The sequence below is a fragment of the Rana temporaria genome, chromosome 5 (genome assembly GCF_905171775.1).
Source record: "Rana temporaria chromosome 5, aRanTem1.1, whole genome shotgun sequence".
NCBI classification, from domain to species: Eukaryota; Metazoa; Chordata; class Amphibia; order Anura; family Ranidae; genus Rana; species Rana temporaria.
This window is the reverse complement of record NC_053493.1, coordinates 60,222,417-60,244,836: the sequence shown is the minus strand read 5'-3', so window position 1 is coordinate 60,244,836 and position 22,420 is coordinate 60,222,417. Positions and strand designations below refer to the sequence as shown.

Sequence of the window (22,420 nt, the reverse complement as noted above, 5' to 3'; positions counted from 1 at the left end):
GTTTTAAGAGGAGTTTTTCAGCTGTAAAAATGCTCCAACTATGATAAAAGCTGAAAAACGCAGCTATTGTGTGTTTATCAACATTTTTCGAGCCATAAGCTTTTGTGGGACTATAGTTTTGCTAAAAAAAAAGTTTACAAATGCTACAGCTAAATAACGCTACTATAAAATTTAATGTAAAAGTGTTCTTGTTATGTGGTTTGCTTACACTATATATATTACAATTTTCTGTACGCAGAATGGTGTTAGAAATGTCGTTCTCACTTTTTGCCACTAGATGTCCCCACCTGCTTATAGTTCCTAAATGAGAATCGCATTCAAGAGAAGTGCTTCAAATTAGTCCTGTCTTCTAGGGCAGTGGTCATCAACCCTGTCCTCAGGTCCCACTAACAGGCCAGGTTTACAAGATAACTGAAATACATGACAGGTGATATCATTTGCTGCTCAGTGATTGCAGTATTCTAGTCTGCATCTCCCCAAGTTAATACATAAAATCTGGCCTGTTAGTGGGCCCTGAGGACAGGGTTGATGACCACTGTGCTAGCGTAAATCACTTATGGCACCATATTGTCTTGGTGCCATTTTGTGTCTGTTAGAAAGCAAAGTCCTGTCCAAATTTGGACAGTCTAGGGACACCTCTCCTGTTTTTATCCAGTGACAGATGAAGGAACCTCTCTGCATGTATTCAACACATCAGTCTGGAGTGAGCTTATATCATGTTGACCACCAGAGCCTAGACTCTGTACATTATACTTACCACCGAGAAGTTCTATGATAATCTGACTGCTAAATACGCTTTCTGCATTTTACTGACCACCAGGAAATAGTCTCTGTACATCTTCCTGACCATGAGGAACTCTTTATATTATAATGGCCACCAGGGACTGTGCTTTGTACGTTATGCTTTCCACCATGGCCTGGGTTTTGTACATTTTACTGGCCTCAAGGGATTGGGCTCTTTACATTATACCTACCACTAGGGAAATGGCTCTATGCATTATAATTACCACCAGAGGCAGAACTCTGTGTAATATACTAACCACCAGGGACAGGGCTTCATGAGTTATACTGACCATCGGGGACAGGGCTCTATACATCATAATTACCAGGGACAGGGTTCTATGCATAGGTGTGCGCACAGGGTGCGCCAGGTGTGCCTGGGCACACCCTAATTACGCTGTGCTGGGCAAATTCTCCCTGCTGCTTGACTGCAGAGAAAGGGACTGGGGAATATCTGTCCTCAGTCCCTTTTTCTGTTTAGACCCCTGATATTTCACCAAAGTTCCTCAACGGGGCTCTTAATTTTTTTTAAAAAACAATAATAAAGATTTATTGTAAAAAAAAAAAAAAAAACATATTGTAAAAAAATAATAATAAAAAAAATATATAAAAAATAAACTACTAACACCAATCTCTGCTCTACCGACACCATCCCCTGCCCTAATACTATATATATATATATATATATATATATATATATATATATATATATATATATACACACACACACACACATGCATGTGTGTTTGAGTTTTAGGGTGCACATCCTAATGCAATAGGCTGCGCACACCTATGGTCCTATGCATTATACTGACCCCCAGGGACAGGGTTCTATGTATTATACTGACTCCCAGGGACAAGGCTTTATTCATTATACTGACCACCGGGGACAGGGCTCTATCTATGCATTTATACTGACCACCAGTAAATTATAATTACCACCTGGAACTGGGCTCTGTGCATTGCACTGACCACCAGGTACTGGGCTCTGTACATTATACCGGCCACCTTGGATAGGAATCTGTGCTTTAAATTTACCACTGGAACTGAGTTAGTTCTGAACAATATTCTGAACGAAATGGACTGGCTCTCTACATTAAACATACTCCAAGGGATTTGGTTCTGTGCAATATATTGTGCCACAATGACTTTGTATATTATACTGGCCTCTAGGGATTTTTATATTAAACTAACCACCAGAGCCTGGAATCTGCAAATTTTATGGACCACCAGAGACTGGGCTCTTTACATTATTCTAACCAGCAGGCAGAGGGTTCTGTGTGTTATAGTGACCAGCAGGGCTTAGGCTCTGTACATTATAATGACCACCATGGGCTGTACATTATACTGACAACTAGAGTGGGTTATATAAATTAAACTGAAGACCAGGAACTGGGCTCTGTACGTTATATTGACCACGAGGTCCTCAGCTCTGCATATTATACTGACTACCATGGACTTTATTCTCTCCATCATACTGACTGCCAAGGACAGGGCTCTGTTCATTGCACTGACCACCAGGGACATGGCTCCCTAGATCAGGGGTCTCCAAACTTTCTAAACAAAGGGCCAGTTTATTGACCTTCAGACTTTAGGGGGGCCGGACTATGGCCAGTGGTAGTGGAAATTTTCTTGGCATCAGTGGGAGTAAACATCGTCATAATTGGTATTGGGGGGAGAAGCAATACCCTATCATTGCCAGGAATAGTGCCCCCTCATTGGTTTAATTGGAAGAAACAGTGCCAATTTATTGGTATCATTGGGAGGGGAGGAATAATACCCCATCATCAGTATCAGTGGGAGCAATAGTATCCCATTATTGGTGTCGGTGGGAGATATTGTGCTTCATTGCTGGTATCAGTTGGCAGAATCGTGTCTTGTATCTTTGGAAGTAGTGACCCAAGGGCTGGATAAAGGCAGGCAAAGGGCCGCATCTGGCCCCAGGGCCGCAGTTTGGAGACCACTGCCCTAGATAGTCTTGACCATGAAGGACAGGGCTTTGTACATTTTACTGCCCACCAGGGAATGAGTTCTGTACACTGTACTGACCACAAGGGACTAGCCTCTATACATTAATCCTACCACCAGGGACATTGTTCTGACCATTATGACCACTAGAACGAGATTCTGTACAATATATTTGCCACCAGGGCCTGAGCTCTTTATATTACACTGACCACCAGAGCCTGGGCTCAGTACACAAGATCCAGGATGGGAAGCACGGCAGCTAGATGCATCTCTGTGCAAGGGGCCCAAACAACATTTATACTTCCCGTATCTCTTTTTCATGGGCTTGGACCTTAAAGCTTTAAAACAAATGTACACGCGTTTCGTTACATCTATTAGACCCTTAAGGTAAAAACCTATATTTTCAATAAATGCAGCTAAATTGACCATACCTAAATGCAGGTAAATGTTTCCCTTTTTCTATAAGTGATCACATAATCTTTGTTCTCAGCTGCATAAGGGCCCTTTTACACGTACGGACAAATGGTCCGTTTTTTACAAGTCCGTTTACGCTTTTTCAGATGGAAGAAAACCCTATTTTTCTTCTGTCTGGCGGAACGGATCGGATGAATTTGGACACACGGTCCGTATTCATCCGATTCCCCATAGGGGAGAGCGAAGGAAAGACAGGGCTGTCTCTGCACAGTGTGCGGGGACCGCCCTGTCCGCCGACAGCTCAGCGGGGATTTACGGATGATCCCCGCTGAGCAGACGAACGCACACGGGGCGGATCAATACGGATCCGCTCCGTGTGAAAGGGCCCTAAGGGGCTTGGAGTGCAGGGGATAGAGAAACCGCAGCATACAGTAATTCCCAATGAATGGCTGTGCGGGGGGCATGTCAGCACAAGTTTTGGCCATTGGAGGACAGGCAGACTATGCTTCCAGCACAGCCAGAAAACTGACCACCCTGAGATGAATGTGACATGCCTAGTGTGGTCAGCTTGAATAGAAAAGCATGGGGATTGGCAGGTTCACCAGTTATTTCACACAAAGGAGGCAGTACAAGGAGAGCAGTATATTTATTATTACAAGTACATTGTACAAAAAGCACATATCAGAAATACTTTGGGGTAACATACAGTACATTTTAAAACTAAGATTTGACCCACATACTGTTGTCGCTTGGATTTTGGAGAGGAGATTCAGCGCAGGATATATTTAAAGTTGAGTGTAACGCTATAGCACAAAGTGCTATAATGCAGTGTCTTGAAACTGAAAGTAATAACCTTGATTAAAAAGATTTATAAACATATCTTAAATATTGATTTTTCATTTTTTAATGTGGATGAGTTTGCAGGAACACCTAGCCGTATATTGATATTATTTGTTTTCTTTTAGATGTCTACTTGAAGGAGCCCACTGATCCTTTACCAACATGATTTGCGTTTTTTTTTTTGGATAAAGGAATTTCCAAATACCATCTTTTGCAGTTTGGAAAATAATAAAAGTTGACCCTGACCCAAATAGTCTATGTATTAACTGGTTTTCATGGGCCAAGTGATTTCAATGCCATTGACAATTTGGACTAAACGTTTTTATATTAGACAAAATGTTTGCTTAAACATCTTTGCAGTTTATACATTACAAACTTTGTAACGTTGCTTGCAGAATGCTTGTTCTCCTTCAGTGAGGCAGCAGACATTTAGTTTAGAGGACAAGCATGACAGCCAGGCAATCGGCATCTTCAGACGGCGGTCAACAATGGCATAGGACCATATAAGAACCAGAACTCCGGAAACATAGCAAAAGTTGGACTGGAACATCAAACCCATTTGAAGTCTATGGGACCCGATCGTGAAAAATGCTTATATGCAAATGAAAGTTATTGGCCATTGAAGTAAATATGCAGTATTGTACAATCTAATATAACTATTTCATATAAGTGTTAATTGCATATCCCTATAACTTGGCTAATCTAAAGAGTCGGATAAGCACAATAATATAACAAACACAGCTGCTTAATAAATAATGTTACATTTATTTCCCAAGAAAATAGGAATGTCACAAACTAAATAGCAGATATCTACAACATATAACAACAATCATCAAAGATACTTGTCGCCTCCTCTAGGTAGAATCCTTCTTTCGATGAGCTCAAGATGGCAAAACTTTTTGGTTACAACAGCCCTATTTAAAGCACCTCAGTCGTACTTTATTCAACCGCCCCCCCCCCCTCACATTGCGGACCCCACTCGGTTTTGGACGAATCAGAGTGTTCACAGGGCAGTCTTCCTCCTTACTGATTGTGTTGCCATAATTGGCCTCTGGGGGCAGCATTGACCATATCATCTCCAGAAGCTTGCTGGTCCTTGATTTTTGTCATCAATCATCCCGGTGGTCATGTTCTGTTTGAAGCTTGCCTGCCGAGTAGACAGATCAGAGTCTGTATTGTCATGCAAAGTTAGAGGCTTAATTGGCTACATTCCAACCTGGGGGGGGCATCCTGTCCTCCAGGGAACTGCAAGTATCAGCCTGGCTGACCGTTGGGAATGAAAACAGATATGTAGAAAATCCAGAAATTATATTAAAAGGGTATGGGTGACCGGGTACTGCCCTGGGGAACATGTATTAATGCAAAGAACTTTAAAAAAATATCATTTTTAAAGGAGCAGTGATTTTAAAGATGCTTAAAGTGAAACAACAAAAATTAAGTTTTTCAGGGGGACACATGCTGCCATCCAATCCGATCAAGATGCTACTTTGTATATAGCCTGGCTGACCATCACATTAATTTTCCCTCATATTCAGGATTCACCACTGTTGTCACTGCACTCTTGTAGATGGGGTTTTCATCCTGGAAAGAGAGTGAATGAGGCAAGCTTTAATATAAATCCTTAGTATAATATGCAAACTAGATTATTAAAACAGTAAATATGTAGGTAAGCAGATATATTTAAACCATTCCCAACTAACAGAACCACAAAAACAGACATTTATGAGTTAAAAGGAAGCCAAACACAAAACTACACAGAGTGCATCATCTCACCACACTGACTGCAAAAGGGACCTAAACACAAAGCAGAAGCTATAAACTCATTACTCTGAGGCCCCATACTCACGACCAAACATGTCTGCTGAAACTGGCCCGCAGGCCAGTTTCAGCAGACATGTTTGGTCGTGTGTGGGCGCGAGCGGGCCGAATTCCAGCAAACATTTGCCCGCCGGGCCTTTTCCCAGCAGACAAATATTCCTGGACTTGTTTTAAAACAGTCTGCTGGAATTCTGCCCGCTCGGACATGTACGGTCGTCAGTACAGACCTACCGTACATGTCCAGGCGCCCGCCGTCCCTCGCATGCGTCGAATGACTTCGACGCATGCGTGGAAGCATTTTAAAGGCGGGCCGCCCACGTCGCCGCGTCATTGTCGCGGCGACACCGCGTCATCGACGCGGCGACACCGCGGACACGCCCCGCGTATTGTTTACGCGCGGACTTCTGTACGATGGTGTGTACAACCATCGTACAGAAGCCCTCTGGCAGACATGTATGGTGAAAACGGTCCGACGGACCGCTTTCACCATACATGTTTGGTCGTGAGTACCCGGCCTAAGGTGCAATGTATTTCTTGTTGTGTAAAACAGTTCTCAAATGTCTTACGCTGTTTTAAGCTGAACTCGAGGAATTGCAGCACTTTTTTTTTAAGTGTGCAGGTTTATAAAGGATTAAAGTGTGAACAAACCCAGGATCCTGGGTTCACTATACCTGGTCTCCCACAGTACACAGAACATGGAAATGCAATTATTTTAGAAAATATAAACTGCTAAATACCTTTTCTCATCAGCAGTTAGAGCAGTCTTGTGATTTCTATCAGTGTCTGGTTAAATCTTGTAGGAGGAGTACAATTCCAGCCTCCTCACTGCCAAGCAGTCCCATTTCATCACTCTCATTAAAAACCTATCATCCCCGCCACCTCATGACAGGGCGCTTTTGCCCCTTCAGAGGGTAGATGTCATCAAGTACCTGGGCATCCGGACCACTCCTGATCCTGCAGACTATATCCCACTCAATATCATGCCACTGTATGATCTATTGAAGCAAAAGACACAGGTGTGGGCCCGCCTCCCACTGGGAGTGATGGGTCGCATCAACCTTGTGAAAATGGTCCTGCTGCCTAAGATACTTTACATGATTTGGCACTCTCCGGTGTACCTGGTGCTCAGGCACTTCAAGGTACTGGAAACCTTTCTTAAACCATTTGTATGGGCGAAAGCCAGACACAAACTTCAGTGGCATAGGTTGAAGAACCCAACAGACTTGGCAGGCACGGCACTACCTGACTTCAATGCCTACTATCTTTCTGCCCAGCTATCACAGATCTTTCATGTCGATAAGGTAGACAAAGACAGGTTTCTCCACTTTCTATGCCTACGATGGGTGTGGCCAACATCGGACCCGTTGCTGATAGTGGCAGGGGGGGGGCGGGAGACGGGGGATTGCTGTCGGATCGCCAGTCTCTATTATACCAATACAGGAAGGTGTGGAATATGGCCTCAGATAGGTTAAACATTACAGCACCACATGGCTATACCTCCCTATGGCATAACGCAACCCTACCCGAGTTTGACCTTATCCAAGATAGCGGAGTGTGGAGCTCTAAGGGAATATTCTACTTGTCTCACATTACCCTCAATGGGAAACTGAAGTCTTTCAGTAGGCTCCAAACTGAGTTCGATCTGCCGGACCAGATGTATTTCAAGTATATTCAGCTTCGACAAGCCTTTCGCTCCCAGTTCCCCCAAGATGACCTCTCTCTACCTGACAACCCCCTAATGGCGGCAAAAAATACCCTGATCCTAAGAAACTGATTACCCAGTCCCACACCATGCTGAAGCTCCCAGGGGCAACCACAATGGCATATGCTCTGAAATCTAGGTAGGAGGGGGAATTGGGCCCATTGGAGGATGATGAATGGAGTGATGACCTAGACACTTGTAAACTAGTATCCCCAAAGCTGTCGGATTGGCTAACACAAATTTTTATCACGCACAGGGCGTACCTCGCGCCGCTCAGAGTTTCCAGGTATAAACGTAACCATCCCGCCAGCTGCCCAATGTGCGGTCAGGGGGTAGGCACCTTCTACCACCTACTGTGGCAATGCCCCAAAATCCAGGCTTTCTGGGAGCAGATTGTGCGTTTCCTGCACGACACGATGGGCTCTCCCATAACGTTGCAGCCAAAACCTTGCCTCCTGGGTATTTTCCCAGACTCAGAGCTTAACAAATTTACTAAAGTGTTCCTGCATGAAACGCTCTTTGCGGCTCGCAAAGTTATAGCCAGTGTCTGGATGAGGCCTAATCCACCAGAGTTTTTGCAATGGATAGCGGAGGTAAACCAAGTATTGCCCATTAAAAAATGTATCTACTCTCATAGGGGCTGCCCCTCAAAATACAACAAGATATGGGACAGGTGGCTCAGGGAATCTGCAACCTGTATTTGATTGGGATTGGTCCTAACTTGGCCTCCGGGTCTCCTTGGTTCCCTTACAGTTTGTCCACGCCAGGGTGGGGATTGTATATCGCAGTGCAACATGTACGCTATGGGGCAGATCCACAAAGCACTTACGCCGGCGTATCTCGAGATGCGCGGCGTAAGTGTAAATATGCGCCGGCGTATCTATGCGCCGTATCCCCAAAACGAGATACGCCTGAAAACCAGATTATTCCGACCAACGTAATTTTTCTACACCGGCGCATCGTGGGCGCAAAAATACGCTGGATGCACCATTGTGCATATATGCAAATGAGGGAGATACGGCGATCCACAAAATTACGTTTGTCCGGCACAGGCTACGCGCTGTGCGCTTAAGCTGTACGTCCGGTCTAAAGTTACCCCTCATAAAAGCAGCTTTAACTTTGCACCAGACGTGTGCAGGTCAGCTTCAGCAGCACCGTTAGGGACGAGCTGAGCACCCACACTTGCAGGACAACAATCTGTATGCCAACATGCCAGTGGCATCCATGGTCATAGCTATACTACTGGCTTTAGATGTGCGTAAAAGGAGGAGGGCACGGAGGAGGAGGAGGGCACGGGAGAGGATATACCGACCGTGCATAAACGTCTTTGGCATGAGTGATTCGGAGGTGTATCGCATCTTCAGATTCACCCCCACTGCAATCCTGGAATTAACCACAACGCTGAAAGATGACATCACCAGCCAGACAAAACGCTCACATGCAGTGGAGCCACTGGTCAAGGTACTGGCAACACTCCATTAGCAGATGTGTGCACCAGGTTGTCCCCGCAATCCTCAGACGCATGTCCCACCACATCATCAGACCCACCCAGGAGGACCTGCGGGTGAAGGCAATGCGTGATTTCTACAGAATTGCAGAATTCCCACGCACCGTGGGGGCCATTGATTGCACACATGTGGCACTACGGCCCCCCCCCCGTGACACAGAGCACCTATACCATAATCGGAAGAATTGGCATTCCATCAACGTACAGGTGATAGCCGATGCCCAATGCCTCATATGGCACGTCCGTGCCAAACACCCAGGGTCCAGCCACGACAGCTACATATTCCGTCAGAGCCCCATCCCAATGGAATTCGAACAGAACATGTATGGGGACAGCTGGCTGGTTGGTGAGTGACATGGGAGTCAGGCATGACTGTCCGCCCCCATGATGCAGACATCACAAGGGGCACATGCACGACTAACATCCTCCTGTCTTTTCCCTTCAGGTGACTCTGCATATGCACTGGGACCCCATCTCATGACTCCATTCCGGAATCCCCAAACCCCAGGAGAGCAAAGATACAATGAAGCACATGCACGTACCCCTGGAGTGGTGGAACGCACCTTTGGCCTCCTGAAGTCCCGTTTCCGATGCCTGGATAAGTCTGGGGGTACCCTGTTGTATTCCCCAAACTTTGTGTGCCAGATCATCGGTGCATGTTGCATGCTGCACAACTTTGTCGTGAGAAAGGGCCTGGAGATTGACATACGTGATGACCTGACCCCCCAACCAGACATTCCCCCCCTGACCGAGGATACCCCGTCTTCTGAGGGAAGAGCAGTCAGGAGATGCCTCACAGTAGGCATCTTTGCACATTAAACACACACATTAATCATGGAACAAAGAGAATGCATGCATGCACAACACTGTGGTCCCTAGCACACACACCCCACATCCTTATCAAATTGGATTAGCCCAAGTCCACAATGCAGGACTTGGGAGCAGCAACGCCACGCCAAGGCTCCAATTATGTCACTGTACATTCATACACCATTCACACGGACCTGGGGATCACTTCTCCCTGGTCCTGGGGATCCCTTCTCCACCACAACCGAGGGTGACACTCCTTTTCCGGCAGGAATGTCACCCCCACATTCAAACATCATTCACACTGTAGCCTGCCTGGGCTACAAAAAAATAAAACAAATCATAATCTGAGTAAAAAAAACAAAGAAACATATAAGGCCTCGTACACACGGACGGACTGTCCGATGAAAACGGTCTGCCGGACCGTTTTCATCGGACATGTCCGCTGCCGGATTTTGGTCCGATGGTTGTACACACCATCAAACCAAAATCCCCGTGGACAGGATACGCGGTGACGTGGCCGCGCAGTCGCCGCGACGATGACGCGGCGACGTGCGCGACCCTGGAAGGTCAATGCTTCCACGCATGCGTCGAATCACTTCGACGCATGCGAGGGCTTTTGGCCGAGCGGACATGTCCGGTAAGTCGTACAGACGACCAAACATGTTCGACGGACAGGCTTCCAGCGGCCATGTTTCTTAGCATGCTAAGAAACATTTGTCCGCTGGAAACCTGTCCGATCCGCCGGAAAATTGTCCGGTCGGACGTACAGACGACCGAACATGTCCGCTGAAACTGGTCTGCGGACCAGTCTCAGCAGACATGTTCAGTCGTGTGTACGAGGCCTTACACTCATGACCTGAGTAAAAAAAAAAAATGGCGCTGGCGTGACCCACGCCTGGGGCGGCCACGGCCCCCGGCTCCTCAGGGGAGACTCGGGGGGGGGGGGAAATCAGGTGAGGGAGGAGCATCCCCTGGTCTCTGCCCACCTGGCGGCCTGACCTCCAATGCCAGGGCGATGCGGATGAGGCCCACATCGATGGCTGCCGTGTTGGCCCGGACAGCCTCGGTCAAGGCGCGCACCTCCTGACCCACGCCTGCTGTGGTGGTCTGCAGGTCGTTTAGGCATGTGATCACAGCCAGGGAGTTGCAACCCATGTCCTGCACAGACTCCTTTATGGAGGCCATGCTGTCTTCCAAGCGGACCAAAGTCTAGGTAACCTGACCCAGATGGCGGGTCTGACGGGCCTGGTCCCTCCGGATATTTTCTGGCAGAACCTCTGCCACCCCCCTTGTCTTCCGGGTCGCCTTCCTGGCTCCTGATGAGGCTTGGAGCCTACATGAAGGGGAGACCCTTGGGGGGGAGCCCTGTTGGGGGAGGAGTGGGAGGGGCTACCCCTGATGGAGGCGTGACTGGTGCCAGCACCAGGGCTAGACTCCTCCAAATGGATCCTGACCTCATTCCCAGACATCACCTCCTCCTCCTCAACCTCCTCCTGAGGAGAGGTGTGGCCACTCCCCTCCTCAGAGGACTCCTGGCTTGCCTGGGGGTCTGCATCAGACTCATGTCCAGGGGATGGTGCGGACTGGCCAGATGGCCCAGCACCCTCCTGCACATCTGTGGATGACACAAAACATACACAGATTGGAGGATCCACACACTTGTCACATATTCCCTCCCCCCCCACACATGCTACACACCAGATAGAAAAAAAAAACACTTACCTGTCCTCAAGACCTCCTCAATGGAGTCAAATCCAGGCACTCCCTCCACTTGATGCCTGTGGAGGCACTGGGCAACCACCCGCTCCTCAGCAGTGAGCCTGATAATCATTGCTGATCCCCCTCACCGACAAAAACCAACAAACAACGGAACGTAAGCACCTTGCTTCAGGGGGGGAAACAAATGGATGTACTTTTGCAATGGACGGGCGTATGTTTGGGCGTATTTATGCCCTGGGTGTATCTCACTAATTACACTGGGCCTAGTTCATATCTCACTGATTACGCCGGGCCGAGTTCTGAGCATGCGCAGAGAGGCGCTGAACATAGTCAGCGTCATGCGCAGTCTGGCCGGCCCTTCATTTGCATGGGGTCACGGCTCATTTCAATGGAACACGCCCACTTCCTTCCCACTTTCAATTATGCCGGATTACGCCTCGTAATTTACGTTACGCCGGCGTACAGCTGGGCGCAAATACTCTGTGGATACGGTACTTGCCTCTCTAAGTTGAGCTGGCATTACGTAAATGAGATGCGCTACGCCGGTCTATATATGCGCCGATGTACGTGGATCTGCCCCTATATGTTTACGATCAACTGTTCACGGTACCAATAACTTAGTCTCGAATTAATACATACAATTATGGTGAATGCTGTTTTTTGCTTTTATTAAGAGATTCTGATAGATATGCACAATGTTTGTCAAGAAAGTCCGTTGTATGGATTTTTTTTCTTTTGTTCAATAAAAGCATTTGTTTAAGTAAAAAGAAAAAAAAACTATCATCCCGTCCCCATCAACACTTCTCTACATTCAACTCTCTACTTCGTCCTCCACTGCCTCCACCCACTAACTCATTCACTGCCCAGGAGATCGCCAATCACTTCAAACAGAAGATTGATACAATTCACAGGGAGATCTCTACTGTTCAGATACCATCCATGCTTCACACCTCATGCCCACAGGTACATTCATTACTTCCCTCTTTCAACCCCACCACTATAGACGAGGTTGCTAAATTACTTGCATGTTACCACCTGCCCTCTGGATCCTGTTCCCTCGCAAATGCTACGTTCACCCTCTAGCTCTATTCTACACTCTCTAACCCACATCTTCAATCTCTTCCTCTCTTCTGGCATGTTCCCCAACTCTTTAAAACATGCACTTGTCAGCCCCATACTTAAAAAGCCCTCACTGGACCCATCCAATCTTAACAACCTACGCCCCATCTCCTTGCTCCCCTTTTTATCCAAACTCCTGAAATGTCTGGTCCACAACTGAGTGTCCATTTTGCTAATAATAACTTTCTTGATCCCATTCAGTCTGAATTTCGTCCTCAACATTCCACAGAAACTGCTCTCCTAAAACTAACAAACAATATACTAACGGACAAAACGAAGGGACACTATTCTGTACTCCTACTCCTGGACCTCTCTGCTGCCTTCGATATGGTTGACCACCCCCTCCTCCTCAAAAAACTCCACACCTTTGGTCTCCATGACTGTACTCTTCGCTGGTTCTCTACCTACTTATCCAACCGCACCTTTGCGTTACTTACAATTCTACTTCCTCTTCCTTTCTCTGTTGGGGTTCCCCAAGGTTCTGTTCTTGGACCTCTCCTATTTTCAATCTACACCTCCTCCCTGGGTCAGCTGATAGCCTCCCACGGCTTCCAATACCATATGCTGACAACACTAAAATCTATTTCTCTAGCCATCAATCCACTCCTTCAGTCTCCTCACGTATCACTAATCTACTATCAGATATATTAGTTTAGATGTCACACCACTTCCTCAAACTCAATCTATCCAAAACGGAACTTATCATTTTTTCCTCCCCCATGTGCCTCTTCCCCTGATCTCTCTGTCACACTTGAAGGCACAACTATCAGCTCATCCCCACATGCCAAGGTCCTAGGAGAAGTCCTGTACTCTAAACTCTCCTTTAAGCCCCACGTCCAATCACTGTCCAAATCTTGCCACCTCAACCTCTGCAACATCTCCGAAATACGCCCCTTTCTAACCAATAACATAACAAAGCTCTTAATTCACTCCCTGGTCATCTCTCGCCTTGATTATTGCAACTCCCTCCTCATTGGCTTACCTCTGCATACTCTATCCCCCCTTCAGTCCATCATGAATGCTGCTGGCAGATTCATCCACCTTACCAACCGCTATGTCGCTGCTACTCCTCTGTCAATCACTCCACTGGCTTTCGCTCACCCAACAAATTAAATTCAAAATACTAACAAACAACTACCTACAAAGCCATCCATAACTCTGCCCCCATCTACATCACTGAACTAGTCTCAAAATACCAACCAAATCATTCTCTTCATTGTTCTCAAGACCTCCTGATCTCTAGCTCTCCAATTATCTCCTTCCATGCTCATCTCCAGGACTTTTCCAGAGCCTCTTCAAGCCTATGGAACTCCTTACCCCAACATGTCCGTCTATCTCCTTCTCTATTAGCTTTTAGACAATCCCTGAAAACCCTTCTCTTCAGAGAAGCCTATCCTACCCACACCTAACAGCTATATCTTCATTTTGTCCATCTGATCATCCCCCACAGCTACTACCCTTTGTCCCACTTGACCCTCCCTTCTAGATTGTAAGCTCTAATGAGCAGGGCCCTCTGATACCTCCTGTAGTGAATTGTATTGTTATATCCTGTATAATAATAATCTGTTCAGGGTGCTCCTTCATTGTATATATGATATGCTTCATTCTAGAGCACCACTGTTTACCTACTATACCTATTACTGCTTTCTGGTAAAATTGTGATTATTTAAAAAAAATATTAAAGTGGCAACGGGACTCTTATTAAGTCTTTTATTTTTATGAATTTTATACTGTATTTTATCTTGCCGAGGTAGGATCATAAGTAGGGATATTGGGTTTAGATCCTGTTGATTTTTTACTATATATCCATAGGTATTCCCAATGTGCTCACAAGAAAAATACACACAGTATAGTTCCATATACATCCACATAGTGCTCCCAACTTAGAAAAGCACACACTATAATAATGATATAAAATGGGAACAGTTTGCACCATCAGACTGGAGTCATTACACTAAAAAGGCTCAACATTGTCAGTGCTAAACCATTACAGTGCGTTTTTTTCTGTGATATGTGAAATCTGTTTCGCACTATACTTTGTAAGGCTTTTTAAAAGGGAAAAAAAGAGAAAAAAAGAAACATGTTTTCTATATGTTTGTTTTTCAATAACAAATTATCTGATTAAAAAAAATAAAACATTACAGTGTGACCAGAAACAGTATTTAACAGGAAAACTTCCAACATGTAATATCTGACACTGCAGTATATTAGCAGCCCCACATCCCTCCGTTATGGCATGGAATACTTACAGCATCCCATTTGGCATTCATTTTCTCCTTTTCAAATTTGGCACACTCTCTTTTGTCATGAATCATTATAAAAAACTTCCATAAAAGCAACAATGCCTGTCCAATAAGTACAATTCCAGCCACCACACCAGCAACGATTCGAACTATTTTAGGGCCACTGGGACAATCTAGAACAGGAAATCAGTAGATGTATCCTCATTAGCTGGTAACTTTATATGGGAATGCTGGGGAACAATATTATCTCTGCTAAGGATACATTACCTGGGTCTCTCACAACATGCACATAAACCTCAGAGCTAGAATTTACAGAGTAGGTATAGTAGAACCAGCAATCATCGACATCCTTCTCTTTGCAGTGTGTGAGAGCGTCTTCCTGTCCTGGCTGAGGTAACTTGTCACGGCTGTCCACCATAGTAAGGTTGAAATGTGCACACTGGGTATCACACCATTCTTGTTTCTCTCCTTTATGAAATGCTCTGCACTGAACACATTCCCTGGGTAAACAAAAAGAAACAAAAAACAAGCAATGGCAAAAAGCACTGTTCAATAGACAAGCTATGTTAAAATAATTAATGAAGAGAAAAAAAAAATGGAAGATATGCTAATGGGTAAAACACCAGTATTTGTCTGTCATTCTATGGTGTGCACTAAAGACCTGTGTACACACAATGCGAATTTCAGAAGGGAATTGTTGTTCGACGGCCTGTCCTCCAAGATTTATTACAGTAGTATGCTCCTTTCACGATCCGATTTTCATTTTACGTAAGACAAAGGCTAGATGGGCAGACTAGTACATTTTGACAAAGGACAGCTCAACGTCTGATTGTGTTCGGTCTTGTAAACTACTGTTCGTAATCTAGAATCAACATTCGTGACGTGGCAATTGATGAAATGTCGCACATTCTAATCTTCTTTAATGGGATAATAATGAAGATGCTTTGCTGGTGATACTGATGTAGTTATGCCAACTGTGTTTTAAAAGGCATTTGTTTTGTAGTGATATAAATAATAGTAATATTATGGTTGTTGTTAGATTTTTTGGGGAAGTTACCACAACACCATTTTGCCTAAGTTTTTAAGATGAAAGATACAACTATGTTGGTGTCCCTTGTTAATTTTCCATTGTGTTGTTTTTAATGCTATTGTCTACTTTCAAACTGTAATTTGAAGATCAGGAACGATCTGAAAATCGCGAATCAATGCTCACCAAACTTCTACTAACAATGAAATTAGCAGAAGGGGCCCAAAGGGTGGCGCTCGAGAAATTAACTTCCACCTTATACTCTCGTAGTACGTCACTAGGTTCATGTTTGTTGAACGACAATTTGAGGATAGTTAGTATGCTAGACAAAATCCTGCACATGCGCTTTGGACAAAAATCAGATGCTCGGTCGTACAACAATCGAACCATGTGTACACGCTTAGATTTTCGCACTACCGAACGTCTGTTTTTTGTGGCGTGCTAGTTTCATGTCGAAAGTGAAGAGGTTACTCACAATATAATACAAAGATTTTCGTACGACAAAATACAACATCAGAAGTGATGTAATGTGTTGAATTGTTTTGTATGTATTCTTTTGTTTCTGAGCATGCATAGTCTTGCCCTTATGATTTCTTTCGTACAAAAACCATATTAATGAAACAAAAATTGGACATTGAGTTCACATCTGCCAAAAAATGTATAGTCTGCACGTGCAGATTTTGTTTGACGAAAAAGCGAAACCGGATGTCGAAAGCACCATACTAACGATCTGAAAATTGTCAGACAGCTCGCCGTACAAAATTTTCCATCCGATTTTCGTATGGTGTGTATGGGCCTTAACCCTTCCCCTCCTCTGCCTATCTGTTATGTCTGACTTACAGTAGAAGCAAGGATGTATATTTCGAAAGCCTAGGTTCATCACTTTAAATGGAACATTGGGAAGCCAAAATGTATCTATAGGGGACATAACTTGGTGGGGGGGACATCAAAATCTGCATAGTCACAACCAAGTGTTGACATCAGAAGCTGCATAGCTACATAGTTACAGCTACAGTACTGTGGTGTCCTTAAAGTCAATAGTGAAGGTGAAAGCCGCAGAGAAGTAGGTGATTGCAGGCAAGTTGAGAAGTTGCCACTAAAAATATTTAGTTATGCACATGGTGTTATCTATGTAGTACAACAATGGTTTAGCTGAACTAAAATTCATTTTTACACTTCCTGTGAACGAGAAATGTTTTCTTCCTTAATACATACTTTTGTTCTGCACAAACACCAAGACAGGTCTGGCACATCTCACACTTCTGCCCATGGAATTTGGGATCTGCACATTTACACCTTCCACATTCACACGTTCCTCTTCCATTACATAGCTGACCATTAGATGCTATGCATGTTGAGATATCTTCTGAGCAATCACAAGCACTACCAGAAAAGTTGAGGAAACACTCGCAAACTCTGCATTTGCAGACTCCATTTCCTGTAATAAAAGACATGTTAAAGAAATAATCCAATTTAAAAACTGATGCACATAACTATCAAAATCATCACTTTGTAATTAGAAAACAACTTTCCATGTTAGCAGTAACACATGGCTGTTACCGCTTGTTCAGGAGAATTCAATTTTCCAAAGTGCATCCCATCCACAAGGTGAGAGGTCTCAAAATCTAAACCCTGTAAAACCAGAAAGTGTTCCTTGCAGCATAAGGTTGCCAATTTATACACTTGCATTACAGAGGTGATGGCTATAAGAAACACCACCTTGTGGGTGAGAGTGCAAAGAGCAATGGGTTAACACCTGCGATTTCTGAGGCTCAGGTGATGTGAACCAGATTCAGATCACACAAAGTCACAGGAGGAACAGACAGGGGAACAACATGAAAGACGCCCTTTACAAAGATCTTAATCAAAGAGTGAGAGGCCAACAGTTTTTTAAACAGACTAGAAAGGGCAGAAACCTGAACCTTAATAATGCTGAGAGCCCAAAACTGGTACAGACCAAGCTGCAGGATGGAGAGGAATCATGCCATCGATAAACACCTAGAGTGAAAGTTCAGAGACTCAACTCACACCACCTGAAGTACTCACTCTATGTGTAACAATAGACCTTGAAGGAATTAGCCTTCTTAGGTTTTAGCATCACAGAAATCACAGACCTAGAGATGCCCCCTTCCTTCAGAACCTGGGCTATATTAGCCATGTCGGTAAAGCCAGCAGCCATGAAGCAGGATGGCAAATCAGTGCTTGGAACAGAAGATCCTGTTGATCTGGCAGTAATCATGGCGCAAGTGCCAGATGTCTTACAAGTAAGCCTACTACATCGGCCTGGTCTAGTATGGAGCAATGAAGACCAATGAATTTCTCCATCTCAATTTTAGAAGAGGTTTCAGGGTAGCAAAGGCATAAGTTAAAGGGGCGCGCTCCCGTGATAAAGCAACGGGCATAGCCGCCAACTGTATCACTCGGCCCCACCCCCCCCCCGGCGCGCCGCATCATCGGATGTGATTGACAGCAGCGCCAGCCAATGGCTGTGCTGCTATCAATCAACCGATGAATGAACCAAGAAGCCGGACAAGAAACCTGCGCATTCACGGCGCGGGACTTTTGAGGGGTCAGGTAAGTAAAGGGGGGCTCGGTGGGGCCGCTAATGCTCAGATTTTTTTTCACCTTAATGCATAGAATGATTGCAGTATTCTAGTCTGCATCTCCCCAAGGTAATACATAAAACCTGGCCTGTTAGTGGGCCCTGAGGACAGGGTTGATGACCACTGTGCTAGAGGATTCCTGTAATTGGAAACAGACATTTACCAGTTTGTTGTTGAATCTGGAGACCAGGAAGTCCACACCAGGCATCCCTAACCTGTGACATAGGTTCTGGAATAGCTCTGTGTGTGGTGACCACTGCCTTGGGTCCAAGCACTGAGGAAATCTTCCTGTCAATTGTCTACGCCTGGAATGTACATGGCTGATAAGGCTGAAATGTGAAGTTCTGTTCAGGACAGGATTTAATCTATCTCTCTTGCAAGTCATCTGGTACCTCGCTGATAATTTATGTCATCTGGATCAGATGACCCCCCCCCCCATGGATGGTCCTACACTGCAGAGACAGACAAATTGGTCAAAGTTAGGCATGATGAGACTGCTTAGACTCCTACCACCCTGCATGTCTAGAATCAGATATGTTGCAAACATATGGCAATAAGGCAAAGTATAGGCTCAGTGTAACAGGCAAGACCTCAGTTACTCACAAAGCCACAAACCCAGACAGCTAGTAGCAGGTGAAGGTTGGTTGGCCAGATGTGACCAAAGTCATCATAGGGGAGAAGCAAGAACAGATCAAACACAGGAACACAGATCGTACAAAGTTTCACCCAGCAGATGACAATAATTTTCATTTCCAGTGTTAGCCCCCTCTTCAGCCAAAACAAGTGGAGAATAAAGGTGTTCATAACAAATGAGGTAGGTCCCAGCACTCAGCCTAGCCAGACCACTCACGAGTAGGGATTAGCCGAACACCCCCCCGTTTGGTTCGCACCAGAACCTGCAAACACACCAAAAGTTTGTGTGAACTTTAGAACCCCATTAAATATTTTATGGGACTCGAATGTTTGAAATCTAAAGTGCTAATTTTAAAGGCTAATATGCAAGTTGCTAACATGCAAACGTGTTTGGGGACCTGGGTCCTGCCCCAGGGGACATGTATCAATGCAAAAAAAAGTTTTAAAAACTGCAGTTTTTTCGGGAGCACTGATTTTAAATGACTTTTTATCCTTCAGAAATGACAGTTTGTGCAGAGAAAGTTTTAAGCACGGGAAACAAGCGCTGCCTTACAGGTATCCTATACATACCCCCAGGTACAAAATTTAAAGGAACATTTCACATTTATTGTTTCACTTTAAGCATTATTAAAATCACTGCTCCCGAAAAAACAGCCTTTTTTAAAACTTTTTTTTGCATTGATACATATCCCCTGGGGCATGACCCGGGTCCCCAAACACTTTTTAGGACAATAACTTGCATATTAGCCTTTACAATTAGCACTTTAGATATCTCCCATAGACTTTTCCAGTGTCTTCTGCGGCTTTTCGAATTTGCCGCGAACACCCCAAATTGTTCGCTGTTCGGCGAACAGGCAATGTTCGAGTCGAATATGAGTTCAACTCGAACTCGAAGTTCATCCCTACTCACAAGTCATAAGGCACAGGAAAAGCATTGAGGCAATGCCATTCACTCTGAACCTGGAATATGCTCCACAGCTAACTTTTAGCAGAACAAAGTCTCAAAAGATCCCCAACCAGAACCCAGTGCTGGAAAGTCACTTCAACCAAAAAAAAAAAAAAAGCCAGCGCAATCAATGCTATACCTTTATGTGATAGATATTAATACTGTCGCCCACACTCTGGGCCTGATTTACTATGCTCTGTGCGCTGCGCTGGTTCATGCGTTAATTAGTACTCCGGGTGGAGGCTTAATTGGGTGCATGAACCAGCGTAGCAGCCGGCGCATTGAAACTAATATGTAAAGCCGCGCCGAACTCCCTATAGAAGTCTATGGGAGAAATCAAAAGTGTTCATTTTAAAGGCTAATCTGCAAGTTTAGTCCTAAAAAGTGTTTGGGGACCTCAGTCCTGCCCCAGGGAACATGTATCAATGCTTTTTTTATTTTTTAAAACGGCCGTTTTTTCGGGAGCAGTGAAATTAATAATTCTTAAAGTGAAACAATAAAAGTGAAATATTCCTTTAAATTTCGTACCTAGGGGGGGTGTAATGTCAGCATGTGAAATAGCGCATTTTTCCCGCACTTAGAACTCCCCCTGCACAAAGTGACATTCTGAAGGAAAAAAGTCATTTAAAAATTCACACGCGGCTATAATGAATTGTCGGCTCTGACAATTCTAAAGGGATTCATTCATAAAACAAACAAAAAAATGTGTAGGGGTTCCCCCAAATTAAATTACCAGGCCCTTCAGGTCTGGAATGGATATTAAGGGGAACCCCGCCGCAAAAACCAAAAAAAAAAAAGACGTGCGGTTCCCGGCAAATATCCATTCCAGACCCTTCAGGTCTGGTGTGGATTTTAAGGGGAACTCCACCCCAAATTGAAAAAAAAATGGCGTGGAGTCCCCCTAAAAATCCACACCAGACCCTTATCCGAGCACGTTGACCTGGCCGGCCGCAGAAAAGAGGGGGGGACAGAGTGCGGCCCCCCCCTCTCCTGAACCGCACCAGGCCACATGCCCTCAACATGGGGAGGATGTCCCCATGTTGATGGGGACAAGGGTCTCATCCCCACAACCCTTGCCCGGTGGTTGTGGGGGTATGCGGGCGGGAGGTTTATCAGAATCTGGAAGACCCCTTTAACAAAGGGGACCCCCAGATCCTGACCCCCCCCTGTGTGAAATGGTAATGGGGTACATTGTACCTCTACCATTTCACCCCAAAAAAAATGTCAAAGTGATAAAAATGACAGTAGCCGGTTTTTGACAAATCTTTTAATAAAATCTTCTTTTCTTCTTTCCTTCGGGTTTCTTCCGCTGCTTCTTTCTTCTAGTCCACATCTTGCCCGACGTCTTCTTCTATCTTCTCCGTCCGTCCTTTCGCCTTCTGGTCCCGCATCTTGCCCGTTGTCTTCTCCGTCCGCCTCCTCGTCCGCATCTTGGGTCTTCTGCGGTCTTCTTCTCGGTCCGCCGCCTTCTCGTCCCCTGCGTTTGAATTTGATTTGGCCGCCGTTTTCCCGCTCCTGGGACCCGCCCCCCTCTGACGCCACAAGTAAACTCCTTAGAAGGTCATGTGCGTCAGAGGGGGGCGGGGTCGCAGAGCGTCACACAGCGGGGGAATTCAATTTCAATCGCGCCGCCCGGAGAAGAAGTTCCCGCCGTGTCACACTCATGTGACCCCGCCCCCCTCTGACGCACATGACCTTCTAAGGAGTTTACTTGTGGCGTCAGAGGGGGGCGGGGTCACATGAGTCTGACACGGCGGGAACTTCTTCTCCGGGCGGCGCGATTGAAATTGAATTCCCCCGCTGTGTGACGCTCTGCGACCCCGCCCCCCTCTGACGCACATGACCTTCTAAGGAGTTTACTTGTGGCGTCAGAGGGGGGCGGGTCCCAGGAGCGGGAAAACGGCGGCCAAATCAAATTCAAACGCAGGGGACGAGAAGGCGGCGGACCGAGAAGAAGACCGCAGAAGACCCAAGATGCGGACGAGGAGGCGGACGGAGAAGACAACGGGCAAGATGCGGGACCAGAAGGCGGAAGGACGGACGGAGAAGATAGAAGAAGACGTCGGGCAAGATGTGGACTAGAAGAAAGAAGCAGCGGAAGAAACCCGAAGGAAAGAAGAAAAGAAGATTTTATTAAAAGATTTGTCAAAAACCGGCTACTGTAATTTTTATCACTTTGAAATTTTTTTTGGGGTGAAATGGTAGAGGTACAATGTACCCCATTACCATTTCACACAGGGGGGGGGTCAGGATCTGGGGGTCCCCTTTGTTAAAGGGGTCTTCCAGATTCT

The 22,420-nt window shown here is 45.5% G+C and overlaps 1 protein-coding gene across 1 annotated transcript in view; it reads right to left on the bottom strand.

Moving 5' to 3' along the window:
- Nucleotides 1-4,174: 4,174 nt before the first annotated feature.
- The window catches only part of LOC120940053 (integrin beta-1-A-like), a 76,478-nt gene continuing 58,232 nt past the window's right edge, over nucleotides 4,175-22,420 (bottom strand). Inside the window, exons 13-16 of the mRNA XM_040352634.1 lie at nucleotides 17,163-17,385; nucleotides 15,188-15,420; nucleotides 14,927-15,093; nucleotides 4,175-5,583 (exon numbers count right to left, since the gene is read on the bottom strand). Coding sequence (XP_040208568.1) covers nucleotides 5,512-5,583; nucleotides 14,927-15,093; nucleotides 15,188-15,420; nucleotides 17,163-17,385 — 695 coding nt within the window. The 3' untranslated portion in view covers nucleotides 4,175-5,511. The remainder of the gene's footprint in view (nucleotides 5,584-14,926; nucleotides 15,094-15,187; nucleotides 15,421-17,162; nucleotides 17,386-22,420) is intronic.